Here is a 23,210-nt window from a genome sequence, read left to right on the forward strand (position 1 = left end):
GGTTTTTCAGAGACTAGAGGCTTCTTTTTTCCTCAGAGTACCAGCAAGCCTCCCGTGGGATGAGCAATTAGATACCCTCCCCAACTGCAGGCAGTGATACCGAGCTGTTTTGCTACCAAACAGGAGTTAAGGTTTCTAGAAATGTATCTCTTTTTCATAACTGACAACCACATTATTTTTACTTGGCTCTACTCATTACACAAACATCTCAAAGACTCCCTGGCATGTCACACAGGCAGAGGATAACAGGTAGGAAGGGACCTCTGGAGCTCATCTAGTCCAACCACGTGCTCACAGCCAGTCCAGTCACAGCAGTTTCACAGCACCAAGTCCTTTTGCCATCTCACTTTCTGTGAGGAAAGAGATGTCACAGCATCTCTTGGCAGCTTCTTCCCACCTGCTTGATCACCCTTATGAGCAGCAAGTTTTCCTTATATTTGATCAGATTTCCCCATCTACCAACACATGCCTGTTGCCTCTAGGCCTGTCACCAGCACCTCTCAAACAGCCCGGCTTTGCCTTCTCTGCGTGCTCCCACTAGGGGCCTGAGGGCAGCAATAAGCGGCCCCGAGCTTTGTCTTCAGAAGGCTGCACAAATCATATTCTAGCAGTCTTCCCTCATCCGTCATGTTCCAGCTGCCTGACCTTCTTGATGGCCCTGGATAGACTTGCTGTAGCTCTGTAGCTCTAGAAAATTCTGTTCTTTGGAAATTTACAACCATGGCGGGGGGGGGGGGGGGGGGGGGGGGGGGGAGAAGTTTCCATGGTGGATATTTTTCTAAATGACACCAAACATATTACATTGGAATGGTAATAACAGAAAAATAATATCTTTTCACATTTAGATGTTTGAACCCAGCCAGAGATACACTGAAAAACGTGTTAGAGATTTATAAAGGAATTGTCAAGAAGTAAACACACTGTGTTCAATTTCAAGGAATCTTAGTTTTCCCACCAGAAGATAGATCTAAATGATTATAAGCAGGTATGTGGCATATATATGTATAAACAAGGTGCAGCTTTATGCCACACACCTGCTTCTAATCATTTCAGGCCTGAAGTTTTGGATTATCAAATCACTTACACTGCCCTAGTACAGCAAATTGAAATTTTAGCTAGAATGGTAACAAGCTGTGTGAAAAATAATCTACTTATGCGCTACCTGAAACATATTCTGTGCTGACTCAAGCTGATTTCTTGAGCAAGGCAGTCTCTTCAGCAAATGTCCAGTTTTACTGTTTTAATTTTAGCTAGATACACTGTGAAAACCTGTACTGAGTTAGTAGGAAACAGAGTAATTCACAAACAGAAGTACTGTTTGCACAGTTCAAGTAAAATTCAAGGAATATGCTTTTGATGATAGCTTGGAGTAAAGGATGACTTCTGCAAAAGAGATTTAAGGAAAGCAAACCAACAGAAGCTTTGTGACATGATAAAAAAATATGAACATGGTAAAAAAAAAATAAATGTATCAGAGATGTTGCCAAGAGGAGCTGACAGAGCTGCTGAGATAGCTCAATGACCTGATTAAGATAGTAGCAAGAAGCCATGTTCTCTGTCCACCTTTACAAGATTTTATATAAATTATTTTATTAACTTGGTATGTAGAGATATACCTCCTTAAATTAGACCTCAGACTGCCATGTAGGCAATCCTGAGGAATATATATATAGATACCACTAAGTCTTATTACTTTTATGACATTGAAAAGAGTAACACCCATAGGCATGCAGACTGAAATGGAAAAGTGAAGAAACATTAAATTAAATATTACATAGCTGTAATGCAAGAAAAAATATCTGAAATATTTGGCTCTGCAGAAAATGTCAGATTGTTATAAATGCTTCATCATTTAGGTGTGAAAACGTCTTACACTGAGTAAGAGAGGTTACTGTATGTCCAGAAGTCAATGGCCAGCATTTTCATTTATTCATTCATTCCCTACAAATTTCTGAAATTTGGGAGCAACTTCTTTATTAGCCTATATTCTCAACAAGCTTAAATTGAAACCCTGTATTAAAATTACAAACAGGCCTTTATATACCTCTTCTTAATATAACGTCTTAGAAGTTGAACAAGTTTTCTAGTTTCTACCCATTCCAATAACACAGAAAATGAAGTCTTTTAAAAATATGTTCCTTTAAGAACACTTAACAGCCTGATATTCTAACACAGCAATCCTTCTTCTATTTCATTCTCAAGTAAATATTACAGAATCCAATCCATCTTAATGAAGCACTGCTAAACAGAGTATTACTTTTATAGGGAAGCTGCACTGATTTGGGATGGCCATGCATGACAGTGTGGCAGTCTTTGCTCTTGTGTAAATCCCAGCACTGGGAAGGGCAGCGGCAGAGCAGGGTGGTTCTTGCAGCAGAGCTGCTGGGACCCTGAGCCTGGTGCCTGAGCATAAGGCAGCCTTTGCTGGATGTCACGCGTGACTTTTAACTGAAGCAGCCAGGGCACACACAGGTTCCAACAACTGCTGCAAGAACAGTAGCCTGTAGCAGAGGACCAAGGTCAGCGACAGGAGCAATTACGCCAAAGCACTGCAGTAAGGCTTGCTGGGGCTTGCATTTTAGCTCCCACTAATACTTTATTTTTTCCTATAAGAAAAGGCTCTTTACCTGCAACCAAGTTTTTCTTTTCTGTCTGTCATAGACATTTATCCTACTATCAAAGCCACATACTAATGTACATTTTATTGCCATAGCTCAGCCTCAATGCTCTATATAGCAATAAACATGCATTGGCTAGGTCTGTCAAATATCTTTCCTCAGCTCCTTCCTTTCTGCCTTTTCCAGCCATTCCTCATAGGTTTTCTTTGTACGGTCTTTTCTGTCCCTCTATGTATCTAAATAGTATAATACCTTTCAACTATTTTACTGCTCTTCACTTGTCCTGTAATTTCTCTCACATACATCCAGTCCATGATACTGCATATCATTTGCTTGAATACCAGGAACAGGACAGGAGCTTGACAGCCCAGTATGAAGGTGGATGATTTCTCAGTCCTGTCCCCTCATTTTGCTTTTTCTTTTCGAAACTGTACTTCATTATTTCTCTGTTTGCATTGTATGCAGCCAAACAAAAAAAAAAAAAAAAAAAGCAAAGCAGGCTTTAGTATTTGAAGATTCAACATCCCATCAGTAGAGTTTAGGAAAAAAAGAAGAAAAAATGACAATACAGAGAGAGAAAAAGGAGGTTAAAATGGGAAGGTCTGAAGAGGAGATGTAAGATGTATTGGAAAGGGGTACCCTCATATAGTTGTGAATCCTGTTTTACTGACTCTGTGTTACAGCCTTTTTTATTTCTGCACAATGCTTACATGATCTTGTATAGATCATCAGTAGCAAACTGTGCAGAATATAACATAAGAAAAAATAATCCAGTCCTTGATTATTTTCAATTTGCACACGAAAACATTCTGTGTACATTGTATCAAAGCACACAGGGAACAGTTCTCATGATCCTGCCTATTAATGAATGGATGGCATTGGATATATTTAATCTATTAAATTTGTTGAAAACATGTTACAGTGTACACTATCAAAAGAAAGGTGTTTTCTAAAAAAAATGAAAAAAAACCCCAACCCCCACTCATTTCACCATCCGTGAGAAATTAAGAGCAGGATGGCAGAGGGTGTTTACACAGGCACTTAGCCAGGAAACACTGTGTTTTCCACAGATACAGTCGTTCAGGGAGCACATCTCTGATTTTCATGAGCTTCCTCCCTCTGTTCTCATACTCCTGTAATTATATCAAGAAATTTATCTGTAGGTGAGAAAATACATACAGTTCTGCACAGTGTATTCTAATGCTGCCTCTTTCCTTTAGGTAAGTGCTACCACACTGAGGCCATTTGTAGGAATTTTACACAGCAAGATAAACAAATGCAAACAGCTTAAGGAAACACACGAACTGCAGGATAGTTTCACAGTGAATCGTTACCAAAAATCTCCGTAAGACAACTGTAAAAGAATTCTCTGTAAATCTTCTGTGAAATGCAGCATTGCTTGTTAGCAGGCTTGATGGAAAACCTCGTGAGATAGAAAGTCTTGTCACTTTATTTGTATGTGCTTTCCTGCATCTTAACTTGCAGCTTCGGATCCCTTAGGATCATGTGAGGCTCGGTTATATATTAGAGAGCTGTGCTATAGTGCTGTGAGTGTGTAAGCCTAGCAGCTGGGTAGTGTTATGGTTGCTGCTTTCCTGTGCTAAGCTGATTTACTTGTTTAAGGTCTGACCTCATCATCCTGTCAGTATGGATTCCCACCTATACAGTTAGCAGCAGCTTAGCATCGGCTTGAAGAGCTTGCAGTATATTAATCAGAAGAGAGAGGGAGAGAGCTACCGGTATTTGTTCTTTTGTTGTCTTTTCTTAAGAAGAGGAGTTGAAACACAAGAGATAACAAAGAATCTATTTCCTTTCTAAAAGAATAGGCTTTTGTCTTTTTTTTTTTTTTTTTTTTTTTTTTCCTTTCCTGAAAAAAATGTCCGTATCTGGAAAGAAAGAGTTTGATGTGAAGCAGATCCTGAGGCTCCGCTGGAGGTGGTTCAGTCACCCCTCGCAAGGCTCCACAGGCACGGGGGGCTGCCATCAGCAGGAAGGATATGAGCACAGAGGGACACCGGTTCAGAACAGGTTGAAGAACCACTCTCGGGACAGAAATGGGCTGAAGAAAAACAGCAGTCCTGTCCACCACAATATACTGGCACCCGTGCCAGGTCCGACCCCAGTGCACCACCGATCTATTCAAACCTGGCATCAACAAAATCTCATAGAACAGCTTCGATCAAATGAAGATATTTCCAAAACAAGCTCAGAGGAAAACTGTGTCAAAGAAGATTCAAGTAAAAACACACAGGAGTTGCAGATGATCACAGAAGAAAATTCAGATGAATCTGCAGAGAGGTAGGAGTTTTAAAGTCTGCACTTAGAAAGCCCTACTTCTATACAAGTTAATCACTAAAACTGTCTTCTTTTTTTTTTTTTTAACCAATGTTCCTGACTGCGTTAGTCTCACTTTATATAGGTACACACCCACACTCAAATGAATAGGAACACATTCACATTTAAAAAATGAACAGGAACATTGTCATGAAATTTTGATCTTTGCTTAAGATACATAACTATTCCATAAAAATAAAATCTGTCAGTTGGTCAGATTTTCTCTATTACAATTTACAGCATATTAATTTTTTTGTCTTGATTTATTATGTTGAAATGCAATGAAAAAATGAGCCTTCTAAAATATTGTCCTCATTCTGACTTTATCAATGGGTGCAACTTTGACAAATGGGAACAGCTGGAGGTGCACAGTCTGTGTGGTTGCCATCGAGCTGTCAAATTTCTCACTGCTTATTTTTACTGCCTTCTTGACAAGTATAATTAACCTTGAACTAAGTGGAAAGGAAGCATCATTACTTGCTTTTTTAAAAAGGTTTGTTTGGAATCACTTTCACAGTTTCTTTAGTATACTAAGAAAAATACTTTCTGCAAGGTCAGCCGAAAAAACATTACAGCTATGAGACCTTAAAGATATAAGCACAATGAAAGAGCTATTTTTAAGGTGTTAATACCCAGAAGAAAATGTTAATACCACTTATTTGACCAAGCAAGCTTTTTAATTTTGTTATGGGGTTTTGTTTGTGGGTTTTGTTGTTGTTTTTTTTTTTCTCAAGACTGATTTCAGTGTTATTAGTTCATACAGCAACAATTTTGCCTTACCTTTACCCCACCTTGGACTCAAATTATGCATTTATAATGTGATTATTTGCACCATTTGTTGAGATTGCCATTAGTCTTTGGGAATAATTTAGGTTTCTTACATTGTATTTAAAAACAAATCTATCTTACTTGAAGTTATAGTTTCTCCCAGTAAAACTAAAGCTGACAGTTTGTGTATTTTTAGCAGTTATTATTCTTCAAGTTATACATCTGGTGTAGGGAACATCTGCAGGCTAAACAGAAAGATGTATTTCAAAATGTCATTTTGAGAACAGTACTAGTAGTCAATATGTACTGCATAAAATTATCACACAATAAAATCAGTGAGGTATGAATGTGGTAGTTCTGTATGTTTACTGGTGTATTGGTTTGTAATGTGTAAGAAGCAGACTCTTAGTATAACATTTTAAATGACAGTACAAATTTCCTGGGGGGTGGGGAGGGGGGATAAAGTAATTTTAGGCACACCTTAGAAATAAAGTCCATTTCATTCGAAGAAAACAAGGAACACTGAATAATCAAAACAGGATTCTCTATCGGGTGAAGAAGGTGGTAAAAAAAGCGTAATCAATTCAGTTTGGAAGGTAATAAGACACTGTCTTCTAAAATAAGATATGACATTTTCTCCAGCTACATATAAACTTTCTGCTAAGACCTCATGATGTTTAGTGCCTTCAAATTCATTCAGATTTAAGTTCTACTCATGAGCTGTTTAAATGTACAGCTTTTAGAAGTTTTGCGTATGCGCATATCTTATAAATGGAAATGCATATATTTTATAAAATATTGTATTCAAATAAATGCATTTTCTGTAAAGTTATCAGTAAAGGCTTTTTATGCATGTTGAGGTTAAAACCTATCTTAATGCCTTAAAAGGCTGAATTTCTTAGAAATTGTTTAGAAAATGATTTATGACTATTAGTTTCTCTATAATCAAAATTTTATTTCAATAAAATAAAATAAATTTTTAAAGACACCTTCACATATCTCCATTTTCTTAAATATGTACCAACAGAAATAATTAAGGAAATCACTGTTCTCTTGCCCTATAGCATCCAGCACAGGCCACATGAATTAATATGCTAATTGACTGAGTAGAAACGAAATATTGAGAAGAAGAAATAAAGAGAAGCAGCCTTATATCAATATCTATCTATAGCTAGTTGCTGGATGTATTTTCATGTCTTCAGAATACCTAATCTTAAACATTTCAAATAATCTTTTAAAGTCATTTTGGGCCTCATTTTTGTTTGGAAGTTCTAAATATTCACAATCAATTGTAATCAATGGGATCTGCTAGTAATTAACACATCTGAAAATCAGGCATTTGCAACATCCCCAGAGTCCACTTCCTTACACCATTACAGCCGCTGCATAACAAACTATACAATTATTGCAGCCATATGCTCATTCACAGTCTTACCTGGGGACACCAAAGAATCTCATACAAATGAACCTTTTATTCTGTAAAAGAAATGACACCTTCAGAGTGTTGCCCCTAATCCAGTGAGTGCATCTGTGCCTGTAGAGGTCCCGCTTGCAGCTGGGCTCTAAAGCAGGGCACTGCTACCTGTCCCTTGGACACTGGAAATAGTGGAAGAGGGTAGAATAGAGTCTTGAGCAGACTATGAAAACAATTCCTACTAGCACCTTAGTGCTTCCTACAAAAAAACTTTAGAAACGTGAAAACAATATTAGTTTTCCCAAAAAAACTTGAGATGTCTTTTTCTAGAAACCTCAGGACTTAACGCTTTCAGTGATACACACAGAGCACCCCGGGGTTTGATGAAAATAAGGCTTGTTCATTGAGGAGGAAGCTAAACAAGAAAGTTCCAAACAACAGTTCCATTCTGAATATACTATCATCAATACACTTGTTTCTGCTTTCTTCAATCTTGTTTGGTACTCCTGTACTTTAAATAGTGCAAGACCTAAAGGAGCCCTTCTGGCCTACAAGTTTGCTCCTGAATGATGTCCTGTAACACATGACAAAGTAAACAAGGGCTTAAATGACCAACACTCATTAGTTTTGTAGTAACAGTAGCCAGTTAAGATGTGGCCAAACATAACTGCTACGTGCAAAACAGACAAATACATTGCTTATTGGCACAAGGTTAAGTCAAGCCTCCCACCGTGCCTGGGGACTGTCTCATCCAGTGTGGCTAAGGGAACATACTCAACAGGTACCAAACAGTCTTCTAGAAGCATCTAAAATGACGGGCCTTGACCTGTTATAAAATGCTTATAGAAGCTGCGTCCATAGTTTTGAAAAAGGCTGAGCAGTGGACGACACATGTTTCACTGACTTAGTCTGATTCTGACCATCCTCCTTGAATGAGGGCTGGGACCTTTTCACAGGTGAAAAACAGAGAAAATAGCTAAAACCTGCATAAATACCAAGCGATTTTGTTTGTTTGTACATTCTTTTTCCCACTATATAATTTTATGGCATTACTGGCAATGTCAGAAATCTAAATCAGTGTGCCGAGCAAATGAAGAGCAAAAGCCTTCAAAGATTTTAGGTTTGGCTTAAAGTAAGTAGGAGCTTAAATGAGTTCCAAGACAATGCATGGTAAATAAACTGCGAATTGCTTCTGGTTCAGAAGGCATGGTTGTGTATTTTTGCAGACTTTAGCTACCTGATGATCGCCTATGATCTCCTCTAACTGTCTGGAATCTTTTGAGGTTCAGGGTCCTCCATCAGGCAGACCTTGAAGCAGTTCCATTTCCTTCAAAGAAAGTGATCTGGCAATGGTCCAGAGACATCAGCAAAACCTTGGAGATTTGCTAGATTTTGTTTGGCAGTTGACAAAAAACTTTGCTCTTGTGTGCAACGTGTGAACACACACTTGTGCACACATAAACAGAAAAAGCACAGGTACCTCCTAATAAGAAGGATCTATGATCTTGAATTACCTTGATGACTTCCCTTGATAACATTTAGACTCACTGGCATGACTGTATTGACCTTTCAATACGAGCCCTATGCCTAGTATTTATTAACATTATGCTATATTTCCAGATCAATTTATGCATGTTTATTAGGAGATATGTTATGATTCTATAATATACTATTGAAGACCATGTGTGCTGGTAAAATATGCGTGTACCTCTTTTCCTCGTTGACCAAAGGCAGTTATATTTCAATGCTGAATGTAACTCCATTTATCATTTTTCTCTTACGCATTGTTTTAATTATATGGCTGAAAAATTGCTGACAAACTCTAGTTTGGCTGACAAACCTTAGTTTTGCTAAAGATATGTGCTTTCTAATTTCCCATATGAGAAAAAATACACTTCTAATTAATTTTAATAGAATCTTTTGATGTCATAATTCAAACAGTTGGTACTGATGTACATGGAAACATATCTGTGAGGATTATCCTCCTAACTGAGGCAATTTTCTGTAGCAACAGTTTATGATGTTCAGTTATTTTGATAGTTCATCTTAAGACAAGAAAACTCTTCTGATTATCTTTTTTTTTTTTTTTTTGTCAGCCATATGGAAATAGCTGACAGACCATTTCCCTTACTGTCTCTGACATAAATATATACGCATATACATATACATAACTATTTCAGATATTATCTCCTATATGAGGGTTTTTCCTGGAATTCTGTTTTTATTTCTGGTAGCACATAACAGCCTTGGTTCACATTCCAGTGTGAAATACAGGTACCACAAGGAAAAAAATACCCCTTTAATGGTTGCAGTATCCCAGGAGATATGAAACAGGTGGAAATGAATAAATCAGTGTGCGGTGCCTGACCCCAATTTCTTGCACATATGATGCCATTTTTTTGGTTGGCTAATGTGGCACAGATCAAGGACACATGCTGTCATGTTTCCTTCTGCTTAGCACTTTTTGAGGACAGCCATTACATTCATCACATCCTCTGAAGTTTGCAACAGATACTCACTGAAGTGATGTCTGCTTAATTTTTCAAAACAAAAGATCATTTCCAAAGAAGAAAATGTGATAAACTTTCTGGTGAAAATAAAGCATATAAATTACTTTATGAAATCACTAGTCAAACCAGTCAGGGAGCGTTTTTTGCATTAAGGGTACAGTTCTGGGTATCCAAATAAGCAGAATCCTACCACTGATTCATGAGAATGACTGACAATGCATTCAGTAAATGGAAGGGCTACGCTGTATCCTTTGCAGAGAACATGATGAAGCGCTGCTTTCAGAGTGGTACATTGTGACACTATTTTCCCCTCATGAGTAAGAATTCAGTTTAATGCACCATCTCTGATGCCTAAGGTAAAAGTTCAGAAATTATTATTCCTAATCTCACATAGCATCAGCCTTTATTTTTAAATGAAAACATAACTGTTCCAATTTAATTTTCACTAAACCTCCAACATTTTGAAAAAAAGCTTTAAAAAATCTTAACATTAACAAATAAAAGGTTTACAAACATAATAAAGAACACTGGACATCAAGTCATATGGCATGCCAGTCCTTCTTTGACAAAGTTGGATCAACTGTATTTAGGTGCTTCCTTGGTTACCTGTAGCGCAATTTAAGCTCATTATTTCCTTGATCTTTCCCCTATGGATATAGATAGCATATTACTCCCCTTATTCTTCTTATTCCCACACTATTCTTCTTTACAGCACTCATTTATATTTGAAAACTTCTGTAAGTCTAAAAGATGCAATTCTTGCAGTCTCTTTTTCAGAAGTCCAATGCTAGACAACTAATTTTCATTGCTCTCCTGACTTTCTCCAGCATGTCTGTCCGTACTTGCAGTACTGTGGTCAGATCTGAGTATGTTCTGGTTAAAGCCTGACAATTCTAGTGTAGAGGGCAGGATTACTTACATATCATTCTGACTAAAAATATGCTGGACTATCCTGCTCGGTGTTCTTTTTTTTTCAACAACATGGTGCTGTTCCTCAATGCCCAGCTTGTGATTCATGTGAATCTCCTGACCCTGTACCAAGGACCTGTTCCCTAACCATCTGTACATTTTTCCAGTCATTTGTTCCTAAATATAGTACTTTGCACAAATAAATTCCATCTTATGTTTAACAGATAATGTCTCCAATTTACTGATTTAATATTCAGTTTTGATCCTATGCTCCAATATAACTGCAGCTCTTCTCGGATCAGCCTGATCTTTAATTGTAATAAAGTTCCTAGCAAAGCTTTTTCTTTATTTCCTCCTCTCTTCAAATACTTCAGAAAATTTATGAAAAGTCATAGTGGAAAGTTCAGTGCAAAGTTCCTTAGGAACCCAGTTTGATTTAGCTTCCTATTTATCAGTGAACGACCGATAATTCCTTTAAATGGTATCAAACCAGTTTTGCACCCATTTCATAATGGTTTACTTCAAACAGTAGTTCAGGTTGAACTTAGTACTATCTGATATGAGACTGTAACAAAAAATATTCTCACGTCCAAGATTCAAATGCCAACTACTTCTTTTCTGTTCTCCATAATACCTTCTGCAACCTCTCAATGAAGGACTGAAATTTGTTTTGACATCCTATGCTTGACAAATTCTTGCTAACTCTTTGTATTCTTTTTCATTTCTAAGTGTTCAAAAATAGTATTACTTTTACACTGAGAATTTTGCAAGAAGCTAGAGCTAGGAGAAGAAATTATGTTTCTGTCTGGTAGAGAATTTTACGGTTTCTTTAATACTTACAACAATATATACTTCAGTAGTGTATTTTAAAAAGATGATTTTATGCCAGTCTGCTGTGGATAACCAAAATGCTTCACTGCTACCTCAGGGACAAGCAAAAACCAATTGTCTTCTAAAGATGACCTTTAAATAAAGGTCAAAATATGGATTTGAAGCTGGAGACATTTGAAATGGCTTATTAAGATACTGTAGCTGATCTCCTCTCAGAAGTGATGCTTGAAAGCTCATGTGGCCTTTCAATGCTTTAGTGCAGTGGAAGCGCAGTTTGCAGCAGGGGATTGAGGGCGATGTTCTAGGCAACGATGGCTGGGGAGCACCCCATTGCCATCCCTGAGACGCTGCATCTGCTACCAGAGATTAGTTGTACTTACGAACTGAGCAAAGGCACATGTAGCACATGAGATAATTAGTGACGTTAAACTGAATTTTAATAGCATTTTACAGCAATTCACTCATGACTGTATGGAAAATGATAGGTGAGAGTAACCAAGAAAATTTTCCTTTGGTATCTCATGTTTGCTAAGTCTAGAAAACTTGTGAAGTTATAGTAAGTGGCATCTAATGCAGGATTAAAATCTAAGGAGAATTGCCTTTTCCCAGAAGTAGATAATTCACAAGGAGGGATACGACTTTTTTAGGCCATGTGTGAATGTAATGAGCAGTGACCAAAGAAGTCATTCTGACTAAACAAATGCTGTTGCCTCACACAAGAGCTCTTGGTACAGGAATTAAAGTCAATATGTCTCAAAGGCATCATCAGCAGATTTTATTCATGCTTTTTCCATTAAGACATCTTATGAGGAACCTGAAAAAGCATATAGCATGTGAAATTAAAATTGGTTGAAACAGTTATTAAAAAATGAAGTAGGTTTGTATTTTGAAAATAATTTTATATTTAGCCTGTGGAAGGAGTGGCTATTTATGCATAAGATTTTTTTTTCATAGCTACATAAATAGAATCACAGAATAATTTAAGCTGAAAAGGACCTCTGGATGTCCAAGTATAACCCTGTCCACCCACCCCCCACCAAGTATAACCCTGTCCACCCACCCCCCACCATAAAAGCGATAATGAGAAATAATATGATTTACTAAAACCACATAATATTTCACAGGCCTACATTTGAAATGTATAGCTTTCAAAGATGAATTATTACTGGCAAAGGAAAAAAATGTCATTTAATAGTAATTTAAGAAACTAGGACAATTCTATTCATTTCAAAACAATTTCTTTATGATTCAATTATCTTCTCATTTCCACTCCATACAGCTCGCTCTTAGCAAAGACAGCTGTTAAATTACTTTTTAAAGAGTTATTACTGTTCTTAAAATCACTTCTTAATGTCCCCAGAAAAAGTTAAGGAGATGATTAAACACATGCAACTGACGCAGAGCAGTTTTTACAGCCATACTGAGCTTATGCAATTGTACGATCAACAGGGAATCGTACGATTGTTGGAGCATTCTTGGGAAGGGGGGAGAGAGAGTTTGCTTGATTTGAAAGTTATAGCTAGACAGTATTCTCTAAGAAATGTACCATTTATTTTCATTGTTGTTTTGTGGCTGAATTGTTTGCTTTGAACTATTTGAAATACCGTAATGAAGAATATTACTAAAATCTTTCACTTTTAAAGAAGTAATGTGATTTGTTTGTTATAGTCAAACAGCTAAGGTAGCCCAATATATACAAATTTAATTTAGCTCCTTTCATTCTGCTAGAATAAAATGTTACTATATTTAGAGAATGATTACATCCAATGATAAGTATAAGAATATAGCTTGGGTATGGCAGACCTATAGGCATGCAGGCTAAATGAACACCAAAATGAAGCTGAAGCACTGTTGGGATTCACAGAAAGAGCTTAAGGTAAGTATAGGACATAGACTTAAAACATAATCTCTAAACCAAAGCTAAAAGAAAATTTCCTCTGTGAAATCAGACTCTACCTCAGTGACTGTCGTCAGCTACCCTGGCACGAGAGCTTCCCACACAGCTGACAGCAAATCTTCTCCCAGTCCGCCCCCTCCCCTCCTTTTCCAAGCAAATGCTTAATAGTCAAAACTCAACTCAAAGCTAGTTAAAACAGATAGAACAAGACCTTAGAGCCTGGCTCTTTGCAACAAGTCTACCCATTCAATAATTATTAGCGTAAAACATCTTTCCCTTCATTCTAGTAACTGTTTCCATTCGATCCAATAAGTCAGGATACTTCACGAGAAGTCTGCTGCTCACAGGTCACAAGAAGGACAACTAAAAGTATTTCAAGGACCCTACCTTGTAGCCATTACTACATTTGAGGTTGAAATATATGATATGGTATCTAAATGACTACAGCCTAGAAATGTTTTATCAGGAAATAGGTGCTGTACTCTCATGCTGTGTGCTACAGTTGGATGAGGCTGCCTTATTTATGAATGTATATATATATGGATACATGAAGAGGAATAAAAGTTTGCTTTGTAGTTTTCTCAACTAAAACCCATTTAGGATAAACAAATATATTTATTGGAAAGGAAAGCAATGTGTGATACCTGGTTTATTCTTCAGGTTTGCTATACATATTTTGAAATTTTTTTGACAAGATTCTAGATATCTTACCTGTATACTAACATTTGATGTAATCAATTTCAAGACCTGTCAGCCTGCTTCTAACTTTTTAAATGTATGACTTTATGACTAGTTGTATTAGGATCTGGAAATCAATACCCATGGGTTATGTCTTCAATTTGTTGCTTGCTTCTTATATAAACTCAGAGAAATTACTTAGCCTCTTGTCACAGTTTATTCCTGGTTAAGATAACATTTGGTACCTATTTTCCTAAGGCCACAGTAAGAACTGATGAGTGTTTTCAAGTGTCAGAATTTGCCTGCAAATTGCTATTAAAATGCAAAGTGGAATACAAGTACGTTATGATTGATGCATTATACTATATAGTTGCATGGTTTATCTTCTCATTATAATAATATCACAAAAATCAAAGTCTACTGCTTTAACTAGAAGTTTCCCATTACAATAAGCAGTAGAGACCACCAATATACTTACAGTACAATATTTTGTACACCAAACAAAGGGAATACATTTGATAAAGTGGACAGCCACTGTCACGATTGGCTATGCTTCAGTTTACCTGATAAATTAGAAGTCAAGGGAAGGGAGGCATTCTTGCAAGAAATGAGCATTTTCAAAGCCTGTACATTTTAATAGAAGTTGAGAAAATGAAGAACCTTTTTGAACTGGGCAAATATACCTAGATTTAAATGGAAATTGTGAGCAAACCACTAAGAAATCCTAGGAGTTGGAGAAAAGCTATTTTAAGCTATTACATATGGTTTGTGTTGCTAGGGAAACCTCTTTTACAGTGTTCATTTAGCACAGATGCTCAGGAAAGCTCTGCGTCTCCATGTCATACCATTTCAGAATGCTTCAGACTGTGAGGGAATAGAGAAGCACATACACACACATGCAGACAAACATGTCTGTGCCATTTTTCTTAGGCACGTTGTACGTCTTTGGTGGAAGTTAGTTCTTTTCGTTTCTGCCATGACCACGGTGATAAAAGCTTTGCAATTAAAAAATCTCTGTCGCCAGACTGAGGATATTTGTTAAAACATTAAAACCATAGATTTTGATGTATTTAAGTTCCCGTTTTAGACAGTCATCTATTTGCCTTTACCATATACGTAGTGAAAATACAAGACGACCAGCTCTGGTGACACTACTTCTGGCCAACCATTTGACCCTGGGGCAGATGCGACTTGCCAAATCATATCATATAACCTGCTCCACGCAGGCTTTAGCGCCACAGCATCCTCTGCATTGCCCCTGTATCTCGTCAGTGCCCAGGCAGGAGAGAGCCTGGAAGGCAGCTGCCCTCTGCCACAGCTAGAGACATGCCTGCCTTTGCTGAGCAGGCAGGGGGCCGGACCCAGAGCATGAAAATGTGCGCTGCCTTTTCTTCTCTTTTTCAAAGAGCAACATCTCAACTAACTTAGAAAACACAGGACTTGAGTTATTGAAAAATAATTACTTTTTCAAATTTTGCATTATTTCAGTCTCTCAGTTTTAGAGATCTTGCGTATAGTTTGGGCAATGGCATGTAATTACTGTATACCACTATCCAGTGTTGGACCCCACTACAAAGAGAGTGCATTCTCACTGTCTGTCCAGGCAAGGTACCTCAACTGCACTGAAACAATTCAGGAATTCCACTGTGTGAATCGTAAGCCCGGCACAGGACAGAACTGCACATACTTGCAGAATCACATCTTGGGGACATGTGTACGTGCAGTCACATAACAGGTATATAACCGGTCTCAGGAGCGTGCTGCAAGCTCAGGAAGCAGCTTTTCAGAGTTTTATTGTTGGACCATACGGTATGCCAGGAACCAGTATTTTGAGTACTAAACTTCTAAAGTCTTGAAGTTTTACTTGCAATTAAACAATTACCTGTAGTTTAAACCCCTCAATAAAATAAAATTATTAAAAAAACAGAAAATGGATTTATAAGAAAATACTTTTCAGAAAGATAAAACTTAAGCCCATCTATGGATGTGCTACTAAAGGTTCTTGACTTTCATTTATTCAATACACCAAAAAATACTTGCTGATAAAGAAGAGAATAAAGATAGACTGTGAACAAAAAAATATTGTGTTCTACAGTTTGAAATTATGTTCATAATGGATATATATTGATCTGACCAAACTTTAACAACTTTAGTACCCAAACTGGCCAGTGTTCCCTATTTGTGAACCATACTGTTATTTACATACCAGAGGGTAATGTAAGAGAAAGAAAGAGATAGTGGGTCAGAGATCTGTAGGATCTTAGCAGTACCAAAGTTTAGTTTAGGCTAGGTAGTAAAGAGGCAGAAAATGATTCTTGCTACAGAGTGCTTTAACTGGAGTAATGAAATCCTTCAGTTACTTCAGATGTCACAGCCACAGCTTCCTGCAGAAAGTTCACTATTTTGTCCAGTACACTGGAGAATTGTGTGCTTCTTTTCTGGGTCATGAAGTGTAATTCAAAACATATGTAAACACTGAACTATGATTATATCAAGAGTTTTAAACCAAACATACATAAATATCTTTTAGAACAATACCTTGTAAAAAACATTTAAAGATTAAAATGCTTGTTCTACATCATGATTTTTGTGATGGTCTCAGGACATTCATAGAAGACTGCCTCCAGTCTCTCCACTGGTCAGTCAGTTTACAGAAAACTACATGTAAAGCCAGAAATTCCCTCCTACACCATTACTTATACTTCCCCAAAACCCACTTCTGCATGCTAGTACAGTGGCTTAGGATGGACTTTTGATCTTTCTGTCTGAGATGCTTGACCTAGTAAAATCATCCAGCAGTGCAGCCAACTCCATTTCCTGATATAGCTTGTCGTAGTGGATTTACAAGCAGTGTAAGACAGCTGCCTGGGAAGTTACAGCCTGGTGATCGTGCAGCAGCCAGGCTGTTCACTCAGAACACAATGAAGCAGTGAGAAAAGCACCAAAAGGAACAAGATTGTAAGTCAGGACTAATTTTTTATCTCTTTTTTTTTTTTTTTTTTTTCGTTTTTTTGTTTTTTTCATTCACTTAAAGGATCCCAAATTTGTCTATGAAAGAAATACAGAGTGGCTTTGTGTTACAATATACCAATGAAGTTGCTCAGCATGAAGCTCCCATGGGATGCCACAAAGCAGTAGAGCTCATCTGTGCCTTTTACTCCCTCATTCAATATGTAGCTCAATTACTAGTTAGCTGTTTAAAGCTTCCTTATACTTCTTCTCTTAGTGTTATAATGAATTTGAACCTGAACTTAACACAATTAGTAAAAGAACAAAGTCAGGACTGGAAGGAAAGTTTGGCTTGTTCAATGGAACAGTAAAGCTCTGACACATTTACTAGCATGCTACTAAAGCTTTTATTCTTCATTTGGAATTATTTCCTTATATATTTTTAACAATACATCAGATTGATACGTCATCTTTGACTTTTCACAAGTTGTTTTAAGTCTCTACAGTTTCTAGAACTTCCTTTGTTGTTCCTCATAAGCCAAGCCATGAAGCGAAGAGGCTGTTATTTCACTTTTACTGGCTACTGCTGTGATATTTCATGAATCAACTGAAGTTCAAACCCACAAATTTTTACCTTTTCTAATAAGTAGCTTTCAATCATAACCATATTTTAAAACAATCTTGGAGAATACCATAGCCAAAATATAAAATTTCTAATTTCTAGGCTCCTAAACTTTTAATCTGTTGCTTTTTAATTGTATAAACTGTAACTGATGTATTTCTGGTTTTCCTATACCCCAAACAAACTCTTTCAAATGCAAGACCAATTTCTAATGTAGATTACTTGGAGGAAAGACTTGCAATATGTTAAGATGATCTGTACACTTGCAGCAAGATATAAAGGTAAGACCCAAGCAAGTAAGGGTTCTGACTCAGAAGCAAAATAAACACAGTTTTAGCTTTGCCTGTTCAACTTAATGCAGGAGCCAGCTGGAAATTAGGACCATGCATAGCAATCAGTTAGCTGAGGGGAATGTGCTCGAGCTTGTAGGTCACTAACCCTGGGAGGACAAGGAGTGTGAATAGACACAACAACATGATGAGTCATGCTGAGAGAGCATAGGGGAGTTGGGGACGGATGGCACCAAGGATGGCGCCAAAGAAAGGTAACACCTTGCTGTTAATTGATGGTAGTTAACCACCAGTCGGGGATTGCCTAGTATGCAATGCTTAGCTTCAAGAACCAATCTGTTTAAAACACGCAGGTTCTGAAACTATATATAAACTCCTGTTTCTGTACAATAAATCAACATTTGCTTGCATCAAGCTGCGTCCCGTCTCTCCATCGCAGCAATTTAATACATCAAATTTCACATTGAATTTGGAGGGAACATTAATTGTATTCAGTAAAGGGGTGTTTAGCAGACAATGTCTAGCAGAATTTGAGCAGGAAAGGCTGACCTACATTTAAAACATTTGATTAACTCTCATTTGATCTTCTTGCTGGTGGAAATATGGTCAGTAGGAACGCAGTACAACCCATGTTATGATATTGCACAAAGACTAAACAACTAATAGAAGTTTTCTCTAATTATAAGAGGAAACTGTGAGAAATTGTAAAACTTACCAAAAGAGAAGCTTCATTAAAATAATTCCAGAGAGGGGAGCATTAATGCTTTCAGGACAACCTTAAAACATTTAGATGGCAACAGGTAAGTGTTGACATTAATCTACTTAAAGGATTTTACTCTCCAGTTGAAATCCTTATTATTTATACTATTACTTCTTTCCAGTTTTTTTGATCACCAGGAGTCACAGAACCATAAGATCACAGGGTAACCTGGGTTAGAAGGAATCTCAGGAGGGCTCCACCCCAGTCTCTGCTCAAAGCAGGGTCAGCTGTGAGTTCAGCCCAGGTTGCTCTGGGCTTTATCCTATCAGGGCTTGAAAACCTCTACGGACTGAGACTACGTGACTTGGTGAATAGTTTGAAGGCATATCTTGTAACATGTTTTCACTGAAACAATGCAGGTTACAAACAATCTAAATAATCAGTTCCTTCTTCAGGAGGCATAAAACAAATCTAAGGAAATATTTGGGTTTTCTATCAAGATTAGTTATGGTAGTATGCTGTTGCATGCTTCATATAGTTATTGCTGTATTACGACCTCAGCAAAAGCTGTAATACATATTTTATTGAATAAATGTGATAAAATTGATCTTTTAAATTTTGTAAGCTCACATTATAATGCAATTTTGCCTCCCTCCAACCTAGAATAATGAAGAATACAGGCACTCCAGGAAAAAATCTGTCATAATACTACTGTAAGCAATATTTTCTGCAGTTTGTATCAGTTCCACTTGTACTTTTCAGCCTTTCTTTATTTTTCTTTTGGTTTCATATACTGCTTTTATTTAGATTTCATGGTTTTATTCCAATTCAGTTACAGTGAGCTGACATTGACACAGACCCTGGCTTGTTGGAGCAGTTATCACTGTTATCTGCCAGAACAAATGCCAAGTAACCAATGGCATCAAGAGTACAGGTTTTCTTAAGATGTTGTCAGAAATAGTGTTAAATACACTTGGTACTGTCAAATAAAAGTAAACCCAAAAGCCTACCTATTAAGGTTGTAAAGGCAATTCTCCTTCTCTTTTACAAAGACACTATGGACTCATGAATAGAGGTTTCCTTAACAAGCAATTATTGCAAGTTGCTGTCTCAAACCTCTGCTCTTCTCAGCAAGCATGCTAGATGTTCAGTGGACATTAGTTCCTGAAATTAGCAAAAATTCATATAATAATGAATACTAAGGTATTTCTCAGATATTAAAAAAGTGAAAGTCAGTGACCAAGGATAAAACAGGAGATAAAGCGCAATAGTGTACATAATTTATAACATTAACGATTCCTTCCGCTATATATGGAAAGGTATTCAGTGTATGTTGGTTTTATTATACTGACTTGAAAGAATATCCACTCGATTGAGCCAGGTATGAATACAGCAGGCTAAGTTGTTTTAATATTGTTCTAGACCTAGATTTGAGTCATGTATTCTGACACAGAAAACCAGAAGGTAACAACTAGCTGAGAATAATTTGGTATCAGGATACCTGTACCTATGAACACACAGAAATATTTGGCTATTACAGAGGGAAACCCTCTCAGGGTATAATTACACAGTCAAGACAAGGGAGGAATTGACCACAGGTGAAATTATGTAGCTAACAAAACCTTAGGAGTAGAAAACTTCAGTCTACCTCTCAAATGTGCTTCCTGTCTGTCAGGCTGACCATACCTTTATACACATTCTCTCTCACTCTTTTCTAAGAAATCTGTAATTATGATGGCGCACACTGGCTAAATAGGTTACAAATCACACCTTTTTTTCCATTGCAGCAATGTTTTGCCTTGAATGAGGTATCTAGTAGATCAGTTGAGTCAGGTGAGGAGATGTTTTGGAACAAACTTGTAGAATCTTACATGACTGGGGAAGTGTCATGTACAGTGAAATGAAATGTAAAGTGGTGACTTCAGCTGAAGTGGGGATTATCATATTTTTTCCATTTAAGTGAAACATAATCTTGTTATTGCTTAGTTAGATTCTAAACAGATAAAAGTAGAAAGGCAAAGATGCAAAAAAGGAAATGGTCCCAGAAAACAAAAGAATGGAGTCCCTTTGCATTTCGTGAAGTAGAAAAAAGAAGATGCTGTGGTAGCGGTTTGTGTTTTCATAAATCAAGATGTCTTACAAAAAACCTCACAGCAGTATCCATATACAATTAGCTGCAAGGCTCAGAATGATAGGGGCAAGGGTAGTTGCTATTGAGACTGTTACACTCTGGCTTTTCAAAATTCTGTTCACTAGAGATGGAACCACTTTACATTTACATTTTTCTTATTCTTGTACCTCCCAAGCTCCCCTTTGTTCTCTCTTTGCCAACCACAGTGAAAGGGGACAGCATAAAGCAGGTTGCCTTCCCTACAATCTCTCCCAACAGGAGTCTTTCTGAAAGGTGCTTAATGAAGAAACATGGATTTATTTAATTTAATCTGGCAACAGTAATGCTTGGATTTAATTTTTCCATTGGCTTGTATTTTGTTTTCTATGTCCTCTAAATAAAAATGCCACAAGCTCATGTCCAGCATTTAGTCATTACTTTTCATTTTGTACATGACAGCTTGAGATAGTGCTATGTCATGCCTTCTGGTCACATCGTTTTTTGTTCTTTAGAAAGATGCTATTAAAATATCTAACAATATTATCCCTAGCTACAAGAAAGTTGAGCAAGAATTAGTCAGCCTTGTTGCATTTCTCCTTCATGACTTTCAGTTTCCCTCCAACATAATCATATAATACGAATGTTAGATTAGAAATCATGCGTTGCTGTGACAACTGCAGATTGCTTCTTGTACTGTTGGAGCCTGTGTTCATAAAAACAATGAAGTATTCCTCATGGTCTACATTATGGCACATCTTGCATGGTAAATTTCAATGTATAATGACTTAGTATTGATTTTCTTGTTTGTCTTACAAAAAATGGATGTTAATTAAAATATGGTTTTGTTTAAAAATAAGTTATATAGCAATATTCACTGTGGCAGACATACAATATTACCATGCAGGGAAATACTTCCTTCTTCTGCAGGAAATGGTTGAATCAGTGTGTTAATGGTTAAGCGTGTCGGTTCAGAGGAAAGGATAGGCTTTTTGTTGTATACTAAATAATGACTAGAGGCCCTAAACATCACTGATATAAACAACATCATGGGTAATGTCTTTGTTTTCTATGAATTTGCTGCTTCCTACATCAGCATGTAACCTAGTATTTCCTAATCAAACTTTTTAAGTTAGTTTAAAAACATCTATTGCTATCAGTGTATGAAAATTGATTTTATTACTGATGAACCATAGTTACAGAGCAATATTCAATTTTTGTAATTCAGTTTCTCTAATTTCGTTATTCTGATAAGGCATCTGTTTAACATTGTGTAGTTATAAAGGTAGTTATAAACGAATGGCAGGTAGACTTTAGATTGATTAATTCTAGATTAATTTTCAATAGTTACTTGTAATCTCAAAGTATCTACTTTAAAACTTTCTATTTATGAATAGTAAGATGGTAGCTATTATATACCTGCAAACAAAGAATAAAAAATGAACTCAAATATGTTTATGATTTGAGAAAAAAGGCACATGGATATTTGAGATAAGCAGCACCCACTATGTTTGGCATTATCAGAACAAAGGTTAATTTTAATATGGTAGCATACATACTCCTATCTTTTTACCTGAAATGTTTAACTTCGTTATTATTCTCTATTACATAACGTAAATGAATACAGTCTTAATTTTCCTGGAGGATGATGTTTTGACTGGTAATTTAAAATGGCATTCATTTAAATGATTTGTCTGGGACACTCACTTCATGACTGAATATAGACATATAACTATTATAATAAAATAGTTGTATAGTTATATATAGTTATATAAATAGTTGTATAGTTATATAAATAGTTATATAAAATAGTACTCATGGACGTACAGGCAGTGTGGTCTCCAGAATGATTAGATACTACTAGAGCTCCAGTATTTAAGAAAATATCACATGCTGTGGAAATAAGTGTTCTTAAGTCATACCATTATAATGTTTACAGTAAAGTTTCATATTCACATTAGTCTGGATCAGGAAAAGAATCATTACTTAAATGGAAAACACCTACTGTATTACAAATCTTGACACTGACAGGTCACTGTGATGAAGTCCTTAGTTGTACTGTGTAATCCAACGACCACCAAATATCAGAAGAAAGATTGGCTGGTGTTTGTCCCTTTTATTGTCCCTTTATTGAATTCAACAATTTAAACTGGCTCTCTAGAAACCTCTTTGTTCAGCCTATGGATACTGCACTTTGGGCATCTCCCTCAGAGCTGTGGATTTTACTCCCCGTGGAGCTGCACTGCTGCCTCGATTCCTTCTGGCCAGACAGAGTGGGCGCTGCATGCAAAGCCACGGAGGCTGATAAGACTTGCTCCATGGCCTTTCCCAACCTATCACTCTGACTTAAGAGAAGTGGAGGCCAGTTGACTCCTAATTTTAATGTCTCTTGAAATATGTGAATAGGTCTGCAATACATTGCTGAGCAATTTTCAAAACGGGGCCCCAAAACTCAGGAACAAAATCCCATAGATGGTGACTCTTGGATAGGCATTTACATAATAGTGAATTTTTAAAATGTTTGTCTTCAGCAGTTAAAAGCGATTCACTGAGTACCATAAAGCAAGCAAAGAAGATCTGGAC

General features: G+C 36.8%; 1 protein-coding gene across 3 annotated transcripts in view; it reads left to right on the forward strand.

Annotated features, from left to right (window-relative positions):
• The window catches only part of KLHL4 (kelch like family member 4), a 95,050-nt gene that overhangs the window by 43,464 nt on the left and 28,376 nt on the right, over window positions 1–23,210 (forward strand). The window contains exon 2 of one of the 3 annotated variants that reach the window (XM_056359862.1): window positions 4,517–4,916. The exons of 1 other annotated variant lie outside the window; for it this stretch is intronic. In XM_056359862.1, the coding sequence (XP_056215837.1) occupies window positions 4,879–4,916 (38 nt within the window). In that variant the 5' untranslated portion in view covers window positions 4,517–4,878. Of the gene's footprint in view, window positions 1–4,479; window positions 4,917–23,210 lie in introns of those variants that run through there. One more of the 3 variants, XM_056359860.1, reaches the window with a different exon arrangement.

Source organism: Falco biarmicus, chromosome 14 (assembly GCF_023638135.1).
Source record: "Falco biarmicus isolate bFalBia1 chromosome 14, bFalBia1.pri, whole genome shotgun sequence".
Lineage (NCBI taxonomy): Eukaryota > Metazoa > Chordata > Aves > Falconiformes > Falconidae > Falco > Falco biarmicus.